The sequence below is a fragment of the Somniosus microcephalus genome, chromosome 4 (assembly GCF_052327205.1).
Source record: "Somniosus microcephalus isolate GS21.2 chromosome 4, FLI_Smic_1.0, whole genome shotgun sequence".
NCBI lineage: Eukaryota > Metazoa > Chordata > Chondrichthyes > Squaliformes > Somniosidae > Somniosus > Somniosus microcephalus.
Window position 1 is genome coordinate 216003435 of NC_140990.1, and position 26297 is coordinate 216029731.

Genomic DNA, 26297 nt, shown 5'->3' on the forward strand with positions numbered 1-26297 from the left:
CTGATGTTTTCATATCACACTTGACTACTTCCCCATGTAGGATATTTGCTATAAATTTTAATGTTGATTTTAGCTTTAAAAATGTCAACGGAAAAATTCTGATATGGGCAATTATGATGGTCCTAATAGTTTTATTACAAACATTAATGTTAAATACATTTGCCGTTTTCAACATTTAAATTGTACAAAATTTACTTTTTGCATGGCAGATTGATGAACCGAATGCATATGGAAATACGGCACTCCACATTGCATGTTACAATGGTCAAGATGCTGTGGTCAATGAACTTATTGACTACGGCGCTAATGTGAATCAGCCCAACAACAAGGGATTTACTCCTTTGCACTTCGCTGCTGCTTCAACTCATGGTGCTTTGTGTCTTGAACTATTAGTAAATAATGGAGCAGATGTCAACTTCCAGGTAAATCTAAATCCTCTTATCTTACCTTCTTTTTTTTAAGGGAAGATAATTATCTTTTTTTAATATGGCAGGTATTTATGGAGAGCAGGTAGAATTGTTCTACAAATCTTGATTTTTCTTTTGCGTATAAACGTTGTGTCTTTTCAAAATAAGAACTTGTTTTAATCTATGGACATGAGTGATAATTACAGGGCCCCAAGTATCTCATCCAATTGCTGAAGCCTAATTATTATACATCCGCACAAGACAATGGGATGCCAGTACAGCCAATCAATTTGGAAGCTAATTGGTGCTCTCCTGCACTCCTAAAAGGCATACCTGATGAACTTTGAGTGCATGTGAGTTTTGTAGGTCTTTTTCTCAAAAGAACCAGGAATCCAAGGCTCCCTTCATGGCTCAGTTGGTAAAGTCTGTGTGTATCTGAGTCATACAAGACTGGGTTTGGGTCTCTGTTGTGTGAGTTCAGTTGACCTTTACAGCTACAGCATTTATAATATGCTTAGTTTTCCTTTGGAGTATTTCCTGTATAAATTGAAATCTAATTATTTTTGACACATTTATCTCCTAGTACTCTGAATAAGTTGTTTGGATTTATTTGCTTTTTGTACACAAATATAAACTGCTGGTTGGGAGGCATTCCCCTATGTTGGAAGTTTTGCTCTTCCCTTTGTTTTAGGATAAATGTATGCAATTTTATAAAATGTGTTTTGATGCAGCGACTTTGGGATTATGTATGGTACAAAAAGGAATTTTAACTCTTTTAAATAACTATCTTTTATGTACTTTATTAATTCCTCTCAAGTGATGATTTTCTATCCCATTAGCAAGTAAAGATTATTGTCCCTATCCACAAGAAAGGTTACGGATCAGTAACTGTCAGAAATATTGGAAACTAATTTTGAATAAGAGCATATTCACTTGTAACTGAAATTTGTCATCTCAAAATACAGTGATTCAGGGCTCAGCACAAGGTTGCAGAAGTACTGTAGTTGGAGTCTTTGATCAGCCATGCTGTGTTTGTACAGAGGAGAAGCTGGTGTCTTGTGCGACATCTGGTAAGCTGCTGAGCTGAATTTGCAGTTTCCTGAGGAGAAGCGAACAGGCCAAAGCAGGGTCCTTCAAGGAACTGTGCTTGGTGCCCACTCTGTTCCCCATCTTAAGCAACCTACTTCCTATCTTCAGACTTTTATTGAATGATTTTTTCCAACTAAGAAGACACGATCAATTTGGATGTGTGTATGGTGTTGGTCTAATTTATGCATGATCACATTCAGTAGAATGATTATCCAAAAGCTTTTAAATGAAATACTTACCTTGGTATCTTTCAGAGTAAAGATGGCAAGAATCCATTGCACATGACTGCTGTCCATGGCCGATTCACACGATCACAAACACTCATTCAAAATGGTACGTTTAAGTATTTTTTGTACTGATGTCAGTTTGAGGTTTCATAAATCCTTGTGTGCATGACTTTTTTGTAAGGGCCATCATGGCTAAAATCCAAATTTGAATATGGAAACTATGCTTTCGATTGTTGAAGATGAAAAAAAAAATTGGTGAACTTAATTTACTAAGCACACAGGAGTTGGAACCAGAAAGAGTGTTCTATTGTTCATGATTTATATTCTTGAGGTTTTAATGTTATTGACTCTTCATGTTCATGATGCTGTATCATAAGCTTTTCCTAATGAATTTAGTTTTCATTGGAGTAATGAATAAATGTGTTTATCTATGCAAAGTGTGTATGGATTCCTTTTAATTACAACATTTTTACTTTTGACTTTTCATTATTATAAAATTAAAAGTATGTGTAATGAACTGCTGCAAGACTGTTGAATATCCCAAGGGGCGCTCACAAAAAAAGTAACTGAGTGCAATTTATGCTCTTGAGTATAGTGACCCAAAAATAATAAGGCAGATGGTTAAAGCTGTTCAGATATGCAGGATAGGTGCAACAAGATTTTTTTTTTTAAAGAAAATCTATAGGAAAATAAAATTTTCTTGCATTTGTGTCTTTTGATGTTTCTACGGCAAGGTTAATGACTAAGATTTTTATGATCCATTCCTGGAATAATATTTATAAAGGTGTGATACCTTGGGGGTGGGGTGGAAGGGGATCAAAAGACAAAATACTTCCATTGTAAATTACCTCCCTGCAAGTATTACATATTTAAATAAATGTAGAATATCTCCAGAGATGTTCAAAATTATTCTATTGAAGAAATAATCTTCTAGAAAACAAACAGTTCGTGCCTCCCAGCTGGAAAAAAAAATTTGAGATATATCTAACGGGGCCATCTTTGGTTGGCTGCCATTGCACTGAGTAGGGATTCCCATCCCTTTCAGTCCTTGATACTAATCGCCACTCCTGTGTAATTAAAGTTTGACAGCAGTCAGGTTTCCAGCTGGCCACTTTTTTGTAGGGAGAATTGAGACCAATTTCTATCAGGTAGGAGACATTCTTGTTGATCATTTATTCTTGCAAGATCTCTGGAGGAAGCACTTCTGATTACAAGTACCTCATCTTTCCCTCTGAATCATTGAGTTGCATCATGTGAATTAAATGTGGAGCAACCCAGTTTATGATGTGTCTGAATTAAGGATTTAAAAAATACTTTTAATGTAATTTAACCTGCTTGCAAATGATCATCCACATTCCCACTAACCCCTACCCTCCCTTCTCCCCCCCTCCCCCCCCCCCCCCCCCAACCCCGCCTCCTCATTTTCAGTCAAACTGTTCTCCTGCCAAGAGTCTACGTACTCTCAGTTGGCACCAAGTTCCCGCACGACTATTCAGGTGTGTTTCTTCCTACAGCTTCCCTCCACTGATACTGCAGTGTCACCTGGGGATCCCCCTCCCCTGCTCCCCCTCCCACCTTGGTGCAGCTCAAATTGGATACTGAATGGAGAGGAGATTTTCCAAATCAATGCCTCCAACCAGTTGTTCTCAAAACTCCACGCCTCTGCACCAACCTCGTCAGGATTCTTCAATGAGATTTATATGAGATTTAAACATGAAATCAGTTTACGAAATTCATGTGTATAACAGTTGGTAAAATCTTAACATTGATTCAGATTACTTTGCTTTCACTGTAAAATAAGTTATTTATTTTGTGTATGTAGAATAAAAGGTACAAGTTATATGCTTGGCACTAATGGCCCATGACGCACATATGTTTGCCATATGTACAGTAAATTGGATATTTTTCCAGCGATAAATGTTGAATAACATGGATCTTTGAATTATAATAATTTGGTACATCCCTTAATTCAGAAAATGCTCTGGTGTTGGTTGTGATTATTACAGTTCTTTTGCTCTCTAGGCTAGATAAGTGGATTAAATTTGAAACTTGGGAGAGTATTAACTACTATAACTTTATTAAATTAATAACTTAAACTAAATTAACTAATTAAAACTAAAAATTAAAAGTGAAAACAATCATTTGAATAAATACTGTAACTAATTATATAAATAAAATAAGGTTGCTGGAGATGCTCGTGCAGGTGGTGTAGATTCCGAGCAACCAGATATGCGGTAAATGCCTGCAGCTCAAGGAAATTCGGCTCAAGAGTTTTTGAGCTGGAGTCCGAGCTGCAGACATTGCGATGCATCAGGGAAGGGGAGAGTTACCTGGACACTTTGATCCAGGAGGCAGTCACACTCCTTAGATTAAGCAGTACTTTAGAGTTCGTCAATGGTCAGGGACAGGAGGGTGTAACTGTGAGTCAGGAAGGTATGGGGACACAGGATATAGTGATGGAGGAGCCTCGGCCCTTGACCTTGTCCAACAGGTATGAGGTACTTGCTGTCGGTATGGATGAGAACAAGGACTGCAGGGAGGGTGGGCAAACTGACCGTGGCACAGGAAGCCATTCAAGTGGGGGGAGTGAAAAGGAATGTGGTGGTGGTAGGTGACCGTACAGTCAGGGGGATAGATAGTGTTCTCTGCAGCCACGCCACGGAGTTTCGAATGTTGTGTTGCCTGCCAGGGTTAAAGATATCTCCTTGCGGCTGGAGAAGAACTTGGAGGGGGAGAATCTAGTTGTCGTGGTCCACGTAGGAACCAACGACATAGGTAGAACTAGGAATGAGGTTTTGCTGAGGGAGTTTGAGGAGCTAGGATCCAAATTAAAAAGCTGAACCTCAAAGGTAATAATCTCTGGATTGTTACCTGAGCCACGCGCAAATTGGCATAGGGACAAACCGATTAGAGGTTTAAATGAGTGGCTCAAAGAGTGCTGTGGGAGGAAGGGGTTTCAGCTCATGGGGCACTGGCACCAGTACTGGGGAAAGAGGGAGCTGTTCCGTTGGGATGGGCTCCACTTAAACCGGGCAGGGACCAGTGTCCTGGCAAACTGAATAACTAGGGCAGTAGGTGGGGCTTTAAATTAATGAAGGGGAGGTGGGAGGATTCAGGAAAGAGTAAATTTAAAAGCAGTAAGAGAAATGTCAAGGCTCGAGAGCAGAGTAGAGTTTTGGGTAAAAAATAAGCAGAGTGGGGCAGGAAGGGACAGAGAGTGTAACAAAGGTAATAAGGCATCAGTGACTAAAATGACATCAGGGAAAAATAGAAAAAAATCAAAGCTTAAAGGCACTATACCTGAAGCATTCACAACAAAGTAGATGAATTAATAGCGCAGATAGAAATTAATAGGTTTGATCTAATAGCCATTACGGAGACGTGATTGCAAAGTGGCCAAGGTTGGGAACTAAATTTTCCAGGATACTTAACTTTTATAAGAAATAGGCAAAATGGAAAAGGAGGAGGGATAGCCCTGATAATCAAGGATGTGATAAAGACAGTAAAGAGAAAGTATCTTGGCTCTGAAAATCAAGAAATAGAATCAGCTTGGATGGAGCTAAGAAACAGCAAGGGGCAGAAAACATTGGTGGGAGTTGTTTATAGGCCCCCAAACAATAGTTGTAATGTAGGTCAGCGTATAAATCATGAAATTAGAGGCGCATGTAACAAGGGTAATACAGTAATCATGGGGGACTTTAATCTACATATAGACTGGACAAACCAAATTTGCAGTAATAGTGTGGATGACGAATTCATGGAATGTATGCAAGATAGTTTTCTAGATCAGTATGTTGAGGAACCAAATAGGGAACAGGCTATTTAAGATCTAGTTTTGTGCAACAAGAAAGGGTTAATTAATAACCTTGTAGTAAAGGGGCCTTTAGGGAAGAGTGGCCATAATATGATAGAATTTATATTGTGTTTGAAAGTGATTTAGTTAAATCCGAAACTAGGGTCTTAAATCTAAACAAAGCAAACTATGTAAGTATGAGGGGCGACTTAAATATACATTCCTTTAAGGCACAAAAACCGAAAATCAAGAAATAGAATCAGTTTGGGTGGAGCTAAGAAACAGCAAGGAGCCCCCAAACAATAGTTGTAATGTAGGGCAGAGTGTAAATCAGGAAATTAGAGGCGCATGTAACAAGGGTAATACAGTAATCATGGACTTTAATCTACATATTGACTGGGAATTAGGAAAGCAAATGGTATGTTGTACTCAAATCCTCTTGTAATAAAGGCCAAGAGTAAAGACGTCTTACTGCAATTACATAGGGCCCTGGTAAGACCACACCTGGAGTATTGTGTACAGTTTAGAATTTAGAAGAATGAGAGGTGATCTCATTGAAACATACAAAATTCTTACAGGCCTTGACAGGGTAGATTTCTTCACTCAGAGGGTGGTGAATCTTTGGAATTCTCTGTCCGAGGGCTGTGGAGGCTCAGTCATTGAGTATATTCAAGACAGAGATCGATAGATTTTTGGATATTAAGGGATATGGGGATAGTGCAGGAAAGTGGAGTTCAGGTAGAAGATCAGCCATGATCTTACTGAATGGTGGAGGAGGCTTGAGGGGCCAAATAGCCTACTCCTGCTCCTATTTCTTAAATGACAGACTTCTTGGTTGAAGATGAATATATTGATACTGAAAAGTGCTTTGAAATATTTTATCTTAATGACGCATTGGTTTGAAATTAAAGTAAATTGAAGTATGTTTGTATACCTAAGTTTTCCTCCTTTTTAGATAGCATGTAAAGGAGATTTTGTTTGTATTTGTATGTAAAATAGTTGTCATTTTGTTCCATGCTAAATATTTCCTGCATGAAGGGAAACTACAAGCAGTTCTGATCTGTTACTTCTGAACACTTGACATTGTGAATGAAAAAAATGATGCGCTTCTAGCAATAAATATACTCGTCCCCACCCCCCACCACCCAATCTATGAAGACTTTTTAAATTATTTTTACTCTGGGTTGGAGAGCACTTTAAACTGGAATTATTTCCTGACAATCCTCCCCACTTTTAGTTTATCAAGTAAAAGATGTACTTGAAAATGAGCAGCTGCAATTTTTGGAAATGGACATACCTAATCAGTCGAGGTTTTAAATCTTTCTGTATGAGGAAAAGATCCAGCAATCTCAGCCTTGACAATTTTTTACTTTCAAATAGTTTATCTATTTGGAAATGAAAATGTACCTGGTCTAAATTAACATTTGGAGTTCTTCAGATTTAGGAAGGTAGTATTATCCACTGAAAATATTACACCTCATCAGGCTGTCAAAAACCATTTTCCTTTTCAAATTTCAGATGTTGATTTATAAATTTTTATGTTTTGGATTATGCCATGTCTGGTGCCACTTGATATTTCTCCACCCCATCACAAGTATGACCATGTTGTCGCTTCAGTTGAGTGTCATGTGATTGTTCTCTGTATTCATTGCAAAGAAATTGCATAGAGACTTCAAACTCTAAGCATCTTTACTAAAATATATTTGTTTTTCCCCATCATATCATAAAGAAAGATTCTTTGCTTTTGAATACAACTTCAGAGAAGCCAAATGATTTTAGGCAAATCCTAGTTCAGTGTGACATTATGTGGCAAGCATGCTGCTGCTTTTGCTTAACAAATCATAGCAAAATTTCTGACTAAATGCAAATGATGTTGTTTCTCTATGTAAATGTCCAGTTTGCCAAGCAACTTTTGTATATAGCTGGGCAGGTAACGTCATCGGACAACTATGACTCTCTTCCTCAACCTCCTTCCAAAGTAGTATGAATTGCAAAAGATAATATTGGCCCAGAAATTCGGGTCGGGGGCTTCCCGCGGGTGCAAGCCCCCGACCTGCACTTACCTTGTGCGCTGGCCGGTGAGCTGTGGGCCCCCGTGGAATTCCGATCCGGGGCCTGGTCCAGCTGCTGGCGCGCAGTGCTTGCGTATCCCAGGGGCGCAGTTAGTTCGAAGGATCACGTGGGCCATGGAGAGCCAATCGGAGCAGGGAATGCTCCATTCATAAGATTGACAGGAAGAGCTGTCAAAACTTAAATACTACGGCCCCAAAATAGCACTAAATCTTCAAATAAATTTTTTTTTAATCACATTTTTTAAATAAACTATAAATTGCATGAAATAACTATTTTAAACAATAATTTAAATTTTTGAAAAAAATAATTTATTTTCTAACAGCTAAAAATAAACTTACTTTGCTTTAAAGTATTTAAAGATAATAAACCTGTGGAAAAAATGTTTTAATTTTAATTAATTCACCACTTACCTTGTAAAAAGCAGGCCTTACGCCTGCTTTTTACATGTCTAACTTCTGGAGACTTACCCTCTCGGGGAAAACCTGTTTTTAAAAAAAAAACGAAGTTCAATGCGCACGCGCAGCCTCTCCTGCGCACGCACAGCCTCTTCTGCGCACGCGTTCGACCTCTGAACCCCTTCGTTCAGGGGAACGGAAGTGCCGGTTTCCCGCGCATGCGCAGTGCATGCAGGAAACCGGCACTTCCATTGGGCCTACGGGTGAGTACCCCATGCGTACTTACCCGTGGAGACCCGAATTTCTGGGCCAATGCAGTTTATCAAGTAAAAAGTCATTGTGACAACTAGATGCCAAACCCATTGTGACAACTAGATGCCAAACCAAGAGTTCATTCACATTTTATCCAGTGATGGAACAAAGGAACTGTTCAATAAACTGAAATTTATCCACCGTCCAACAAAGTAATGGCAGGTTGTGTCGGAACAAGAAACTATTGAATGCGCGTTTCCTAGCTGAACTGATCATCATCCTTCTTGAGCTGCCTCCTGTTAGAGTGTGGCATTTTACATTCAGTATTCTATGTTTCAAATTCCTATTATATAATTTCTATTGTGTACAGTATCATTTGTAGGTAGATTCCTGAATACAAGGTCCATAATTATTAAAAAAATGTGTAAACTGATATTTGATAATATGCTGATCATAACCATTGGACTTGCAAACACAGATCTATGTCAGAATTTTAGAGGAAAATTCAAAATCTGGGAAAGATTGATGATACTTTTAAGGTACTCTTTGGACAAGAGAGACATCAAGAAAACTTTTGTGGGTGCCATGCAATTTGACTGTTCTTCCTCCTTTCTTCCTTTAGCATAAAGTGAAGTGTTCATAAACGAATGCACAGCTCCGAATGTATTTGCATAAAATTGTTCATCAAATAGATTTTACTTACTAGTTTCATTTTAGTGCTGAAGTAGGTCACAGATTAAGTGCAATGACATGATTTCAATTGTAGTTCCTGTTGGTGGTATGCTAAGGAATAGCAACGGCCCGGATTTTGCCGTGGTAACTGTTTGCGTTCGCTGTCATTACCCTTCTGAAACTGACTAACTTCAGGATTTAATGCATGTACAGATAAATGCGGAAATCTTGAAGTTGTGGTTAGTCATTCACTGCTCCTCCACAGGCTGCGTTGTAGAACTCCCCGTAGCCGGCAATCAGTGAACTCACTTGAACTGATGAAAATTTAAGCTTTACCGATCTAATTGCACTGTTAAACACCCCATTAAAAATTAAGCCATGCTGGAAAAGGTGTAACTGGGGTTTTAGCGGCTGAACAACCTTTTTGGTCCTGAAAAACAAATTTGATATTTGTGAAATGTGAAATTTCTCCATTATAATAGAAAATTACTAGATTTTTAAAAAAAATTTAAATTTTAAATTTGTTTGATATTTCACCTTCTGCCTTAACTGCATGTGTATGTCCCAACCTTTATTTTGCTTTCTGTAAATTTTTGCAAAGTGAATTAAATCAGTGCTCTTTATTTTCTGGTTTGCTTTCTGTGAGAATTCTTCAATGTGATTGGCTGCTTAGACCGCTTGATGCCATCACTGCTGCATCGTGTTGGAGATACCCTATTGACAGTACTATAATCAATTTAACGTCAAGAAACCTAAAGTTTTCACCACAGAAATTGCAAGATCTTTGTGGGCAACTTTCTTCATGGTCAGCGACGATTGCTGTTGCTTTGCCACTGACCGCAAATTCCGGGCCAGTAAATAGTCTTTTTCAAATTAGGATTATGGCTGGAGCATGAAGTACCATTTGGGCTGTTTAGTGACTCAACTATGCCATCATGGGAGATGGTGAATGGAGGCCAAATGCTTCTTTGTAAACAAAGAGAGTGGTTGAATATTGAAGGACCACTTCGGCACACACTTTGTAGCCCAGAGCAACTTGAGAATGATGAGGTTAGAGGCCTGGAAGCAAATTGCCTATCCAACTTAGTTAAGGTCTGTGCATGGTCATAAGAAATGTGCAAATATTCTGGGGGGCGGAGTGAAATTAAGAGATGCTAGCAGGAGGAAGAAGAGATGATGTGTGTGATGGGTAAAGGCATAATCGTAAGGATACTTTTGAAGTTGAGGGGAAAGTTAGCAAGGCAGTGAGGTTTGGAAGGAAATTCCTGATTGCATGATATGTTGGCTGAAGGCTTCACTTCCGATGGTGAGGAATGAGAGGGGTGCATAATAGGCCAGAATTGGAAGAATGGAGGCACGTGATGTGATGTAAGACTTTGAGAAGATTATTGAGTTGGAAAGGAGGGAGTCCGTAGAGGAATTTGAAAATGAGGACAAAGATTTTTAAGTTGATGCAGTGGAGGAAAGGAAGGTAATGGAGGTTGGCATAACCAGGGGGTGTAGGACTTGATACAGAATAGGATATGAGTTCTAAATGAGTTGGACTTTAAGTAAGAGAGAGCTTGAGAGGTCAGTGAGGTTTACAGTGGGGAAAAATAGAGCCTAGAGATGGCCATGCTGTAGATGAGGTGGTGGGGTGTATGTTGGATAGTGGAAGACTTTCATACCTGTATAACCTGTATAAAGGTACAGTACCAAAATATTTGGTGTAGGTTATCTGTATAATCTGCAAATTAAGCTTTTTTTAATTTTCCTTTTGAAGGTGGTGAGATAGACTGTGTTGATAAAGATGGCAATACACCATTGCATGTGGCTGCCAGATATGGTCATGAACTTCTGATTAATACCTTGATAACCAGTGGAGCTGAAACGGCAAAGTAAGTTTCCAAAGAAGCACGATGTTCTGAATGACTGATTGCATGCCACTTTAAACTGCATTTAACATTTCAGTACCAACAGCAAGTGTTTATTTTACCACTTGTTAGCTTGACATGTAGTTTTGCTGCGGTATCAAACTGCGCCACTGCTCCCCCCCCCCCCCACCCCCCTAGCAACGCAAAAAAATCCACACTTGTTCGAATTATAGGACTTCAAATGTTAAAATTGTTTCATTCTGCCTGATTGTTCTCTCCACAGAAAGCAAGTTCGCTTCAGTAGTCCTACATTACTGTAGTTAGTTAGTTGCTTAAGGAGGTTCACGTGACCTTTTCCGTGGAATGGTTCGATTTAATTTTTTCCCCTCCGCCAACCCTTTGTTTGCTCTTCCTGGTTCTGGGAACTTTATAATTTTTTTTAACTAAGTTTAAAGTATTTTCGTTGAAGCTTATGTGGCAAGATGGGGAGATTTCAATTTTACTTTAGCAAGATGATTTTAAAAATTGCTGTCCGTTAGCTGTATCTTAAGAAACCTGTTTTGCCTCTCCGATGGGTGGCCAATACACAATACTGGCAACTTCCAATGAAAGCTAGCTGGCCTTCATTATCGGTGTACAAAAGCAAATTACTGCGGATGCTGGAAATCTGAAATAAAAGTTCCAGTTCTGACGAAAGGTCATCGACCTGAAATGTTAACTCTGTTTCTCTCTCCACAGATGCTGCCTGACCTGCTGAGTATTTCCAGCATTTTCTGTTTTTATTTAATTATCTGTGCCACTGCCTGTACTCAAACTAATTAGGTCAAAAGTATCTTTGTGGTGGGGCAGTCTCTCTTATGAAACGTTAATGTATGGGCACCACCCATAGCCAGACAGTTTTCTGGTGCTCGTAATTGTCCATTTTCTCCCCCTCCTTTCTGGTGAGGAGGCCTATCAATTGGAAATCAATGCAAGACTGGCGACAAAATGAGGACTGAATGCGGAGATGCTGTTCATATTGTATTGCAAACATCATTAGTAAAATAATTGCCATTGGTTGAAAAAACTGACTAAACTGAAAAATTCACCAGCAATATGCTGGCCTCTCTGCATTAAATTGAAGACTTGAACCATTTTCTTTAGCTCTCCTCCCAAGTGCAGCAATTTGATTGTCAGGTGACTAACCTTTTAGTAATGTTACCATCCATGAAGTGAGCCCCATTTGTGTGATTTCAGCAAGACTAAAAGACAGTAATATATTTGTATGGTTTCTACTGTGAATGAATATGGGAAATATAAATCCATGCTACATCAGATGACTGTGATGAGTGACTGTATTGCAGACCTAGTAATAATTTTAAGATTTAACAGTAAAGTTATCTTGTCATTTCCACTTGGGCTAGTGTTTTTGTAGGTTATATTGAATCAACTTGTGCTTAGATCCCATTCTGTTTTGAATAGAAAATAACTAGGTTTCATTTCAATCTGTTTTTACATGCCTTTTAAGTGAGAAGTTTTTGTTACCTTGCCCTTTTTAGGTATTCTGAAAATATTGTGAATAGTAAGGTAAACTTATATTTTTTAATTAAAAAATTGCTGTGTTGCTGGTGAAGTCTGTTGAATTTGGTAGTATTTGATCTAAAATACCGTGGGATATTTTGACAAGTCACGTTTTCCTTACATTTAAGTATATGTTTGACATAATTAGTGGAATATGTTGGAATGTAACCAAATTATTTAAACAACTGTACTATTATATTGATTCTTTGACATATCCTGCCTTTTAAAGAAAACTGAATGTATTGCAATATACTGTAAATAGGAATTAAAGTTGATTTAAAATTTTTCAGACATAAAAAAAAAATCTGCCAGGTGCATTGGTGCGTGTTTAGTGTTGTTATGCTTATGAGACTGGTGTGCAACTGTACAATAGCAAAATACTGCAGATGCTGAAAATCTGAAACCGCAACAGAAAATGCTGGAAATGCTCAGCAGGTCAGGCAGGATCGTGAAGAGAGAAACAGAGTTAATGTTTCAGGCCGATGACCTTTCTTCAGAACTGAGGAGTTCTGACGAAGGGTCATCGACCTGAAATGTTAAACCTGTTTCTCTCTCCATGATGCTGCCGGACCTGCTGAGTGTTTCCAGCATTTTCTGTTGGTGTGCAACTGTATTCAATAAAACAGCTCCTTACTAGAATATTTCAAAAGACCTCATCTAATTTGACCCATACAGCATATAATCTTACTGGACCAGCCACATAAATACTGTGGCTACAAGAGCCGGTCAGAGGCTGGGTATTCTGCGGCGAGTGTCTCGCCTCCTGACTCCCCAAAGTCTTTCCACCATCTACAAGGCACAAGAAAGGAGTGTGATGGAATGCTCTCCACTTGCCTGGCTGAGTGCAGCTCCAACAACACTCAAGAAGCTCGACACCATCCAGGACAAAGCAGTCTGCTTGATTGGCACCCCATGCACCACCTTAAACATTCACTCCCTCCACCGCCTGCGCTCCGTGGCTGCAGTGTGTACCATCCAGAAGATGCACTGCAGCAACTCGCCAAGACTTCTTCGACAACATCTCCCAAACCTGCGACCACTACCACTGAGAAGGACAAGGACAAGGGCAGCAGGCGCATGGGAACACCATCACCTCGAAGTCACATACCATCCTGACTTGGCAATATATAGCCATTCCTTTATCGTCACTGCGTCAAAATCCTGGCACTCCCTCCCTAACAGCACTATGGGAGTACCTTCACAAGGACTGCAGCGGTTGAAGAAGGCGTTTCACCACCACCTTCTCGAGGGCAATTAGGGATGGGCAATAAATGCTGGCCTTGCCAGCGATGCCCACATCCCGTGAACGAATAAATTAAAAAAAATATATTACTGCAATATTATAGGACCCTGGTGAGACCACAGCTGGAGTATTGTGTACAGTTTTGGTCTCCTTACCTAAGGAAAGATATACTTGCCATAGAGGGAGTGCAATACAGGTTCACCAGACTGGTTCCTGGGATGGGGGGATTGTCCTAATGAGGAGAGATTGAGTAGACTAGGCCTATATTCTCTAGCATTTAGAAGAATGAGATGTGATCTCATTGAAACATACAAAATTCTTACAGGGCTTGACAGGGTAGATGCAGGGAGGATGTTTCCCCTGGCTGGGGTGTCTAGAACCAGGGGTCACAGTCTCAGAATAAGGGGTCGGCCATTTAGGACTGAGATGAGAAATTTCTTCACTGAGGGTGGTGAATCTTTGGAATTCTCTACCCCAGAGGGCTGTGGAGGCTCAGTCATTGAGTATATTCAAGACCGAGATCAATAGAATTTTGGATATTATGGGACTCGAGGGATAGTTCAGGAAAGTGGAGATGAGGAAGATCATCAGCCATGATCTTATTGAATGATTAGAGCAGGCTCGAAGGGCCGAATGGCCTACTCCTACTTCTAGTTCTTATGTTCTTATGTTCGCAATGGTTTTGAGCACTTAAATTCTTACTATTGTTTTAGAATACTTTACATGTTAAATTATATGAATTTCTGTGGATACCTTGCTAATGTTTTGTGCATTTAACAGAACTGTATTTGTCTGGAAATATAAAATTTCTGATCTGAAAACTTGTTACATTATATGGTATAATTGTGATGTTTCTTTCTTAGGTGTGGCATTCACGGTATGTTTCCCTTGCATTTGGCAGCTTTAAGTGCACATGCAGACTGCTGCAGGAAGTTACTGTCATCAGGCAAGTGTATTAAAAACAATATTGAATCACTTCAGTTCCATGAACAGCCATAGTTTTGGTCACTTGGCTTATTGCTGAATAACTTCCTGTGCTCTTTTGTTCGCTAATACTTGTCTAATTATGGTTGAAATTTTGCACAACAAATGGCTTTCCTGAGTGGCTGTGTGTCAATGGTTGTAGTATCCTGTATTGTTTTAGAAATCAATGGGCTGATTTGTTTAACTTGGCACAGGTTGAGACGGTGTTGAATACTGATTGTTGGTAATTGCCAGTTTCCACACAATTCTTAAAAAGCAGCTTTTGTGTAAATGAATAATCCTGTTAATGTCTCATTTACTGTCTGAAGCACACTAATTATTTTGCTAATCCTGCATACATTTCAAAAGTAATGTTTGCTGCTTTTCCGCCTATTTGTAGTCAACGGGCAGAAAATCAAGCCTGAAATTTAGTATGAAAGATTTTCGGTCCCTTGTTTCCTCAGGCAGAAAAACTGATGATGTACTCTTGCTTTAAAAAGTGTTTGTGTTCTCAGTCGATGTAACATGTAGTAGGAATTGAGTAAAAACTAATGGGATGTAATCATATGTATCAAAAATTGCCTATTATTTTAAATTTAACTCTGTTTCCTGTAGTGGCACGTTATTTTAAGGTTTAGTGGCCCTTTGATCAGTTTCTAAGGAAATCACTTGCTTTGGGCAGTTTGTGAAGTTTTTCCTATACTAATTGATTTCTAACTTTGCAATTTTCTTGCGGTCTAGTAGGACAAAAATATAGCATTGTGTCATCATTTAGTAATGAGCACGTGCTGTCTGCAGGCTTTGAGATAGACACCCCTGATAATTTTGGAAGGACTTGCCTTCATGCTGCTGCTGCAGGAGGGTGAGTTCACTTTTGAACAAGCATGCATTCCTCAAATATAATTTATATTGCATTTCTGCATTAAATTCTTTTTTTCATTATTCATTTAAGTCCTGAATTTAATATAATGTATTTTTTTTGTGGAACTTCCGAGATTTCTGACTTGAAAATCTGCACTATTGAAAGGATGCTTTTACTATTTTATAGATATTTTAGTAAAGCTTCTTGCCGCTTCTCCTCCCGCTCCCACATCATTACCTCTGGTGTCCCCCCAAGGATCTATCTTTGGCCCCCTCCTATTTCTCATCTACATGCCGATACTTGGTGACACCATCTGAAAACACAGCATCAGTTTCCACATGTATGCTGACGACACCCAGCTCTACCTTGCCACCACTTCTCTCGACACCTCCACGGTCTCTAAATTGTCAGACTGCTTGTCCAACATCCAGTTCTGGATGAGCAGAAATCTTCTCCAATTAAACATTGGGAATACCGAAGCCATTGTCTTCGGTCCCTGCCACAAACTCCGTTCCCTAGCCACTGACTTCATCCCTCTCCCTAACATCTGTCTGAGGCTTAACTACACTGTTCACAACCTTGGTGTCATATTTGACCCTGAAATGAGCTTCCAACCACACCCACGGCATAACTAAGACCGCCTATTTCCACCTCCGTAACATCGCCCGTCTCCACTCTTGCCTCAGCTCATCCGCTGCTGAAATCCTCATCCATGTCTTTGTTACCTCTAGATTTGACTATTCCAACGCACTCTTGGCTGGCCTCCCTAGTTCTACCCTATGTAAACTTGAGATCATCCAAAACTCGGCTGCCCGTGTCCTAACTCGTACCAAGTCCTGTTCACCCATCATCCCTGTGCTCGCTGACCTACACTGGCTCCCGGTTAGGCAATGCCTTGATTTCAAAATTCTCAAGCTTGTTTTCAAATTCCTCCATGACCTCGCCCCTCCCTATCTTGTAATCTTCTCCAGCCCCACAACCCCCCCCCCCCCCCGGACCCGAGATATCTGCGCTCCTCTAATTCTGCCCTCCTGAGTATCCCTGATTATAATCACTCAACCTTCTGTTGCTTAGGCCCTAAGCTCTGGAATTGCCTCCCTAAACCTCTCCGTCTCTCTACCTATCTTTCACCTTTCAATACGCTCCTTGAAACCTACCTATTCTACCAAGCTTTTGGTCACCTGCCCTAAATTCACCTTATGTGGCCTGGTGTCAATTTTTTTGTCTTACAATACTCCTGTGAAGCACCTTGGGATATTTTACTACGTTAAAGGCACTATATAAAGACAAGTTGTTGTGCCATGTAATGTTTTGTTCTTGTAATCTTACTGTAAATTTTGTAATTTAGTTTGGGTGTTTGACCTCATTGAGATGACATATTTGTAATTGGATTGGTTGCACACTGTTTCACTCTAACATGCCATATGTTTCATCACACAGCAATGTTGACTGTATAAAACTACTACTGAGTAGTGGAGCGGATTTCAATAACAAGGACAAGTGTGGGAGGTGTGTGGCCTGCTCTCAACTTTCATAATAAATCCAATCAACATGTGGTTGATGTTAGATTGTGGTTCTGCTGAACACAACAGCCAGCACATGTGTGCCTTGCAGCATTAATTTAAACTTGTACATGTTTTGTACAGATATGATTTAAAGAATTGCATTTAAAATCAAGAGTGTAGCACATAAACATGCATTGATAATTTGTTGGCAGGAGTTAAATGATAGCTAATTCTGGATGTTGGAATTAAAGTGTTTGATTTTCTTTCCAAAACTCCTTGAACAATTATCTGGTGCACTCAAAATAAGTCACAGTATGTAAGAAAGTAATTCTTTCTTAGGGTTTGGATGTGATGGAAAATATTTTTTTAACTTTTTCTATGTAATATTGTTTTGCAGGACTCCATTACACTATGCAGCTGCGAATTGTAATTATCAGTCTATCATGACATTGGTGTCAACGGGGGCCAATATTAATGAAACAGATGAACGAGGTTGCACTGCTTTGCACTATGCTGCAGCATCTGATATGGACAGAAAGTAAGGGCAGTTGTTTATGTGTGGTCTGGAGTTGAGCTGCAACACTGTCCTGCAGCTAATGACTCCTGTGCTGTAATGTCTTCAGTGCTTACTTAACACACACTGGTCATGAATTCACTTTGAAGTAAGTCTGTTGTTTGTATTTTTCACAGTTCATAAGGGCTAGAAAAGCCCTTGTGGTACGTTTTCAATATAAGAACAGCTTCAAATACTTTAAAACCACTAAACTACTTGGAATTTAAATGGATCAAATTTGATTTTGGATATTTTGTGATGATTATACAATTGGTTTGTAAAAATGAATAATTACTGGAGAAGGAGAAGGAACTGCAATTTTAAAATATCTTTGCAATCCTCGCAAATGTTTTTCTAATGATCGAAAGAATAGATTAACAATAGCTTTATTTTGAAATTATAGCTAATTTAAATTAAAAACCCTTAACCTCCTGAATGTTTTGATTCTTTCAACAAGGAAAAAAAATATCTTGGGAAATTCAGATGAAAATGTCGAAGAACTTGATAACGCAAATGAGATGAAAGAGAAAGAGGCCTCGTTGTAAGTTGAAATTTTCCAGACATAATGGTTGAACTAAAACTTCTGTGGTGGTGGTTGTTGCTGCTTCTGTGGGCTTCAACTCTGTGATTTTTATTAACTTTAGAGTGTGATTTGCTGTAAATCTGGACTACCGTTTGCTTTAAACTTAAACACCTGAAGGATTTTCTTTTTTATCTTTTCAGTCTCCTGCCAGTTGCTCACCTTTGTCTGAAATGGGTGCACTGCTAAATTGAGCAAGTTTATAAGAAAGTTAGGGGGAGAAATTTGGTATCGCCCCATTTGGCGTGCAATTATCGGCCGGGTGCAAAGTTTAGCGCCTGGCGCTAATTATCGCCTCCGACTGCAAACTTGGCTTCTATCGCCCCTGGAGGTGATTGGAGCGCTAAATCAGGCGCTACACACCTCTCAAGGCACTAAGGCCGAGGAGCGAGACGCTACCTCAGAGCGCTGGCGAAGCTCGAGATGTAAGTCAGCAATTGAACACAGACACACTGGTGCCGGCCAGTTCTTAAAGGGGTGGGTCGATCTTGCTCTCCAGCCACACCCTGCTCATTGTCGCCTTGAATCTCGGCCTGGAGAGACCTGTACATCAATTCTGCTGGAAAGAACAATGGAGAGGCCCAGGGAAAGAGCTCAGAGTGCAGCCCCCATAGTCTCTTCTAAATCGATGCAAGGAAGGTCAAATCAAAATGAACCTGCAAAGTGCTGGTCAGTACTCGAAACTCATTCACACAGCGTTGCTCTCTCCAGAAGTGTGTCTCTCTCTCTCTCTCTCAATGCGTGGTGCAAAAATGTCGCAGACAAAAAAAGGCAGGAAGCGGTCGCCTTTAAATAGCGCTCCCCCAGTCCCTTCCCGACTGCAAAACGTTCCCTTTCACACCGTTGAATTTCTCCAGAAGTCTCTCTCTCTCTCTCTCTCTCAATGCGTGGTGCAAAAATGTCGCAGACAAAAAAAGACAGGAAGCAGCCGCCTTTAAATAGCGCTCCCCCAGTCCCTTCCCGACTGCAAAACGTTCCCCTCAATCTGTCGTTGCTAGCGGCAGGCGGAAAGGCAGGGGGTGCGACTCGATAGCTGGTCCGGGGCGCAACCGGGGCATTGCACACTCGACTGACGTCACGATCTGCGGGCGCAGGAGATTGTGGTGGTGGTGTTTAGCACTGCCGCAAAATGTCTGGTCAATTTCGCGAGCGGCGCAAACATTGTCGCGTCCGGGCGCTAGTTGCTTTGAGCCCTATTAGTGCCCTCTTAGGGCGCTAATGGGCAGGGCAAAGCAACCGAATTTTTCCCCCTGGTCACTGTCTTAAATTGCCTCTTTTTACAGATTTATCTTTAAACATTTTTTGTGGGTTTACCTTACACACACATGCCAACGGAAGATACCACAAAACTTTTTTTCCCCATTCTTTGTGCAATTGAATTCAGTGAAGATATGGGAGTATTCCTGCACCCTGGTAAGCAGGGAGGGTAAAGTAGCCTAAAAATTAGGCCTTACAATTCATAGAAAATTTATGAAAAGCTGCTCCTGTAAAAAATTTATAATTTTTAATTTAATTACTGTCACTGACTTTTATTTCAGTGCTGCTCACAAATCTTTGTCATGTTTACATCTACAAATTTAACATGCGTACAAGGCAGGAAGTATAAATTAAAAAAAAAATAAAAACAGAAAATGCTGGAAATACTCAGCAGGTCAGGCAGCATCTGTAGAGAGAGAAACAGTTAACGTTTCAGGTCGATGACCCTTTTTACTTGATCTTGAGGATATTTTAAGTCTTCAGCAAAGCCTTCCTCTCAATGTTTAATAATTGGAGTATTTTGATGGCAACAAATATTATGGGAAGTACAGTTTTTACTACTGAAACTGTCAATGTTCTTGTCTCACTCCACCCCCACCCACTGAGCAACTTCTTTTGCAGGCTTTGTCTGCATTACACTTAACTTGCTGTTTATATTTTCCTGTTGACTATTGCCACCTGTGCTTGTATATAAACTGCTAAACATCAATTTAACTTACCAAGAATTTTTTTGATTGTTTCGAAACATGTGTAAGGTTTTTTTTTCTCCAGCACATTTATAATCTGGACTAGGTTACTTATAAACCAATGGAGAGGGTTTTAAGTGTGTTAAGATTATAGGGACATAACAACATGCATTTATATGGCGACTTCAATTAAAAAGCGTCTCGAGGCAATTCACAGATGAAAGCATATGCCAAGCCAGGATGGGAAAGTCTAGGAAGGGTGATGAAATCTTGGTTGAAGGATGGGTTTTGAGAAGGTTTTTTTAAAGAAGATTGAGAAGTTTAGAAGGTAGATGGCTGGACGCCCAGCCACCAATGGGGAAAAGGGTGGTGGGGGGGAGGTGCGATGTTGGGTTGGAGGAGATTTGAGAGATGGATAGGACAAGGCGATGAGATTAAAAGACAAAGTTGAGGATTTTAAATTTCATGCCCTTGGAATTGAGGAGCCAGTGTACGTCAATAAGGATCGTGATGCAAGAGGAGGAGGACTTAATGTGGAACAGTATGTATGCAGCAGATTTTTTGACAAGTTGGAGTTTGTAGAGGATGGAGGAAGAGAGGCAACTAAGGAGGTTACTGGAGTAGTTGCGTCTGGAGGTGACCAAGGTATGTGATGACAATTTCAACAACATAATGGCCCAGAAATTAGGATCGGGAGCTTGCCACGCGTGCAAGCCCCCGATGTGCACTTACCCGGCGCGCTGACATTTCAATCCTGGCCCGCATTGCATTTCCTGTCACTGGCCCGCTTCAGGTCCTGCCGCGCTGTGCGTGCGTGACCCAGTGGCGTACTTAGTGTGATGAGCCGGCTGGGATCACGTGAGCACTGGACAACCAATGGGAGGTTGCAAAAGTTCATTCATGAGTTTGATAGTAAGAACTGTCAAACTCATGAAAACTCCTGGCCCCAAAACACTACTTAAACTTGAAAGAAAATTTTTAAAAAACATCGCACTTCTTAAATGAACTATAAATAACTGTAAAAAACTATTTTAAATCATTTTAAATTTTGAAAAAAATTATTGTAGTGTATGTAACCTGTACCACCTTAAGAGGATACCTTAAGGGATGGACTACTTTTTGATGGCTCCTGTACATTGTAGTACCGGTGCTGACCATAACCCTGTGGAGCAAAGTGTATTCCAGTTCAGCCCTGACCCTCAATTACTAAAGACCTGTTTAATTATTTGTGTAGTCTGTGTCCAGTTATTCAGCATAACTACATTGGGAAACACAGACTCAACAGTGGCGACGAGTCTGATCTTACCTAGCGGCAGTTGCATCAAAGGAAGCTTCGCCTCTGAAACGGGCGTCGAACAAGGACATCCACCCTCAACATCCTGCTGGGCACTGCATAGCACGGGAGGCAAGCGGGAACCCGGGTTGGTTTCTGGCCACGAAGTCAAACATCAGTGAACATCCCTTCGATGACAGCGGCGGGTAAGCCCGATCGAGCGGCACGGGGGGGAAGTCGGCCGAGTTGTCAGTAAGAGAAGGGGAGGGAAACGACGAGAAGGGCGGAGAACACGACCGCAGCCAGTGTCAGGCCGGACTGCAATCGGGACAGAGACGCGCAGCAGCCAGAAAAGCATTTATGTCCACAAGGACCGCAGGAGCGGCGGGGAACAAGAGCAGCAGCGTAGGGGAAAATAAAGGACCGCTGGGAGGCGAGAACGGCAACAGCGCGGTAATCGCCATTTTGAGTCGGCGGGGGAAGAAGACAAGCGCGGGAAAAGCCGCCAAGTGCGGGAAGCCGCCATTTTGAATAAATAAATAAATAAATAAAATAAAATAATCATATCCGAAGGAAAGGAAACTCAACAAGGATGCCAAAAACGGGTAACATCACTGCTTTTGATAGCAATGTGGAAGATTGGGCCATTTATGTGGAACGCGTCGAAGTTTACTGTACAACGAATGAGGTACCGGAGGATAAGAAAGCACTAACCCTATTAAACTCGATGGGTGCGAAGACGTACGGGTTATTAAGGAACCTTGTAACACCAGATAAACCGGTAGGAAAGAGTTTCGCGGATATTGTTACTATCCTGCAAGAGCATTTAAACCCCACGCCGCTGCTGATAGCGGAACGATTTAAATTCTACAAAAGAATTCAACTTAAAGGGGAAAGCAACGCTGAATTCTTAATCGACCTGTGCAAGTTATCAAAGTACTGTCAGTTCGGTACAGGACTAGCAGACGCACTGAGAGATAAGTTTGTGTGTGGACTCCTAAGGGAAGGAACCCAGAAGCGACTGCTAGAGGAAAAGGATCTTACGCTGGACAAAGCTTTCAGCATTGCAGCATCGCACGAGGCAGCAGCACGAGGCGCTGCAGAGATACAACAAAGGCCATTGGAATTCAGCACCAATGAAATGGCATTGGGCGCAGTAAAGTGCTATCGTTGCGGAAGGACAACACATGACCAGAACCAGTGCTGGTTCAAAAATAAAGAATGCAGGCAATGTGGCAAACTTGGTCACATAGCGAGAGTATGCCGGTCAGGAAAGAAGACCAGCAGCAAAAAGTCGCCGCAGGAGAAGTACAAAAAAGTACACAAGGTGACAGAGGACAGTTCGGATGAACAGAAGACGGATTCAGACTCCAGCAGTAAGGAACTGGGTTGTCTAAAAATACATAATGTGGGTAACACAGCAGACCACCAAACTATCTGGGTCATGCTTCGGATAGCAGGAGTCCAAGTGAAGATGGAATTGGACACTGGATCGGCATTGACGGTCATGAATAAGCAAGATTACAAAAGGTTATTCTCGCACATTCCCCTGAGGGATACGAAGATTGTATTGAAAACATACACTGGGCAAATAGTATACCCCATCGGAAAGATAAAAGTAGATGTGGTCTACAATGGTAAAGAAAGTCAGGAAATGGACTTGTATGTGTTACCTGATGGAGGTCCGCCACTACTGGGACGGGAATGGATCCGGAGAATAAATGTGGACTGGCATTCCATACAAGCACTAACTGTAGATTCCTGTAAAGAGGACGACGTCAAACCTAAACGACTGTCCAAAATATTGGACGATGCTAAGGAGGTGTTCCAACAGGGACTGGGAACACTGAAAGGAATTACGGCAAATATCAAGGTTGAAGAACATGCAAACCCAAAATTTTTCAAAGCCAGACCGGTACCTTATGCGATACGACCTGCTGTGGAAGCAGAGCTGGAAGGGCTAGAACGTTCAGGAGTACTGTCAAAGGTGGACTGGAGCGAATGGGCCACACCCATTGTTCCTGTCATGAAGCGTTCGTTGAGCAACAAGCCGGGGGAACCTGGGATGGTTCGCATCTGTGGCGATTTCAAGATCACTGTTAATCCGGTTCTTCACACGGTACAATATCCGATTCCGCGGATTGAAGATATCTTCGCTTCGCTGTCTGGTGGGAAACACTTCACCAAGATAGACCTGGCGCAGGTGTACCTACAGATGGAAGTTGATGAAGCGTCACGCCAGTATCTCACGATCGACACACATAAGGGCTTATATCGGTATAATAGACTGGTTTTTGGAGTGGCATCGGCTCCAGCGATTTAGCAAAGGGCCATGGAGCAGGTATTGCAGGGAATTCCAGGCACGCTATGCTACCTGGATGACATTCTGATTACAGGAGATGATAAGGATCACCTCGCGAATTTGGAGCAGGTGCTCACCAGATTGAAAGAATATGGGCTCAGAGTTAATCGCCAGAAATGTGAGTTCTTTCAAAAGCGAATCTCGTACTGCGGCCACGTCATTGACCAGGAGGGGCTCCATAAGTCACCTGACAAGATCGAAGCTGTTGTGAAAGCTCCCGCTCTGGAAAATGTATCCCAGTTGAGGTCGTTCCTTGGGTTGGTTAACTATTACCACAAGTTTCTTCCAAATTTATCCACGGTGTTACACCCACTGAACACTCTTTTGCAAATGGGAATACCATGGAAGTGGAGCGATGATTGTAAGCGGGCTTTTCAAAAAAGCAAGGCACTGATCACCTCTAAGGAAGTGTTGGCTCACTTTAACCCAACGCTGCCTATTCGCTTAGCTTGTGATGCTTCTCCATATGGTATCGGAGCAGTGCTCTCACAAGTTTCCAAATGGTTTGGAAAGGCCAGTCGCGTTCGCATCCAGATCATTGACCTCCGCAGAGCGCAACTATGCTCAGATAGATAGGGAGGCTCTCAGCCTCGTGTGGGGAGTTAAGAAATTTAACCGTTACCTGCAAGGCCAAAAGTTTACGCTGCTGACAGATCACCAGCCGTTGGTTTCCATTTTTAACCCTAAGAAGGGTGTTCCGGTTATGACGGCACAGAGGCTTCAGAGATGGTCCCTTTTCCTAGGGGCACAGCAATATGATATCGAATTCAAAGGTACAAAGCAACATGGTAATGCTGATGGGCTGTCACGCCTGCCGCTACCTACAGCGGAAGAGGCACCGGCAGTTGACCCTGTCGAGATATTTCACTCGACCATCATCGAATGCTTACCAGTCACCAATACGGGTATTGAGAGAGGCACCCGAAATGACCCGACACTGTCTCGGGTCTACGATTTGACAGTGCAGGGATGGCCAGCACATGGCGACCCACTGTTACCAGCATTCTCAGCCAGACGAGAACAGCTGTCCGTCTGTCAAGGAACATTGATGTATGGAACAAGGGTGATTATTCCTCCTAAATTAAGGGAGAGAGTTCTGAAGGAATTGCATGAAGGTCATCTGGGGGGAGTCAAGATGAAAAGCCTTGCTAGGGCTTATGTGTGGTGGCCAGGTATCGACAAACAAATAGAGGATCTGACTAAAAGCTGCTCAGGGTGCCAAAAAGTTCAAAACGCACCTCCAATTGCACCGCTGCATCCGTGGGAATGGCCTTCAACCCCATGGCAACGTGTGCATATCGACTTTGCAGGTCCATTCATGGATTCCATGTTTTTGATAGCAGTAGACGCACATTCCAAATGGCCAGAAGTGATTAAGATGTCGACCACTACCTCTGAAAAGACGATCGCAGTTCTAAGAACCATATTTGCAAGGAATGGGTTGCCGGAACAAATATGTTCAGACAACGGACCACAGTTAGTGTCAGAAGAATTCCAAAAATTCATGAAAAAGAATGGGGTGAAACACTATACATCTGCCCCATATCATCCGGCTACAAATGGGTTGGCCGAGAGATTTGTACAAACGTTCAAAAAGGCGATAAAGGCCATGAGCGAAGACCCTATTCCACTACAACACAAGGTGGACAATTTCCTGATGGCATATCGAAACGCCACGCATGCAGTGACAAATCAAAGCCCTGCCATAATGTTCTATAACAGGAGGTTGCGGTCCCGGTTGGATTTGTTAAAACCCAATGTGTGTAGGGAAGTCGAAAACGAGCAATTCCAGCACGTAAATAACAAGGCCACTCGGAGTTTCGAAATAGGACAACCAGTGTTGGCCAGGGACTATAGGAATGATAAATGGCAATCCGGAACAATTCGTGCCCGACAAGGACCCTTGATGTACACGGTAGACGTTGGAGAGAACGTAATATGACATCATGCTGACCAACTTGTGGAATCGAGAACAAGGGTCGACCCCATGTCTACGGCAGAGACACCAGTTGAAGAAGTTATTGAGCCTGTAGCATCTACCTCAGACTCGAACGTACATGATGATGTTCAATCCATAGGAGATCAAATGGATGAGTCACCCCAGCAACGAGAACCAGAGACCCCTGAAAGGCGTTATCCGGCCCGGATCAGGAGGCCTCCTCAGAGACTGAATCTTTGAACAGTTTTGTGTGAAAGTTGTATATATGTTATCCATGTAATGTTTAAATTGGGGTGTACACTGTTAAGCTAAAAGGGGAGGAATTGTAGTGTATGTAACCTGTACCACCTTAAGAGGATACCTTAAGGTGATGGACTACTTTTTGATGGCTCCTGTACATTGTAGTACCGGTGGTGACCACACCGCTGTGGAGCAAAGTGTATTCCAGTTCAGCCCTGACCCTCAATTACTAAAGACCTGTTTAATTATTTGTGTAGTCTGTGTCCAGTTATTCAGCATAACTACATTGGGAAACACAGACTCAACAATTATTATATAAAAAATCGGGGCTAAAAATACACTTACCTACTGTAAAGTCTTCAAAAATAATGAACCTGTGGAAAAATTTTCTAATTTTACTTTAGACCACTTACCTGTTAAAAGTAAGTACTTACGGCTGCTTTTTTCACGCGTAAAAACCGGAGTCTTTTCCCCACGGGCAACTCTTCAAAAAAAAAAAAAAAAAGGAAGTTC

General features: G+C 41.4%; 1 protein-coding gene across 10 annotated transcripts in view; it reads left to right on the forward strand.

Moving 5' to 3' along the window:
- Positions 1-26297, forward strand: part of LOC147120214 (serine/threonine-protein phosphatase 6 regulatory ankyrin repeat subunit C-like) — a 247481-nt gene that overhangs the window by 130660 nt on the left and 90524 nt on the right. For 7 of the 10 annotated variants that reach the window (XM_085985811.1, XM_085985813.1, XM_085985819.1 and 4 more), the window contains exons 9-16: positions 210-422; positions 1751-1829; positions 10671-10785; positions 14428-14510; positions 15269-15389; positions 16830-16898; positions 17292-17432; positions 17905-17988. In XM_085985811.1, the coding sequence (XP_085841937.1) occupies positions 210-422; positions 1751-1829; positions 10671-10785; positions 14428-14510; positions 15269-15389; positions 16830-16898; positions 17292-17432; positions 17905-17988 (905 nt within the window). The remainder of the gene's footprint in view (positions 1-209; positions 423-1750; positions 1830-10670; positions 10786-14427; positions 14511-15268; positions 15390-16829; positions 16899-17291; positions 17433-17904; positions 17989-26297) is intronic. The other 3 variants (XM_085985812.1, XM_085985816.1, XM_085985818.1) reach the window with 1 other exon arrangement.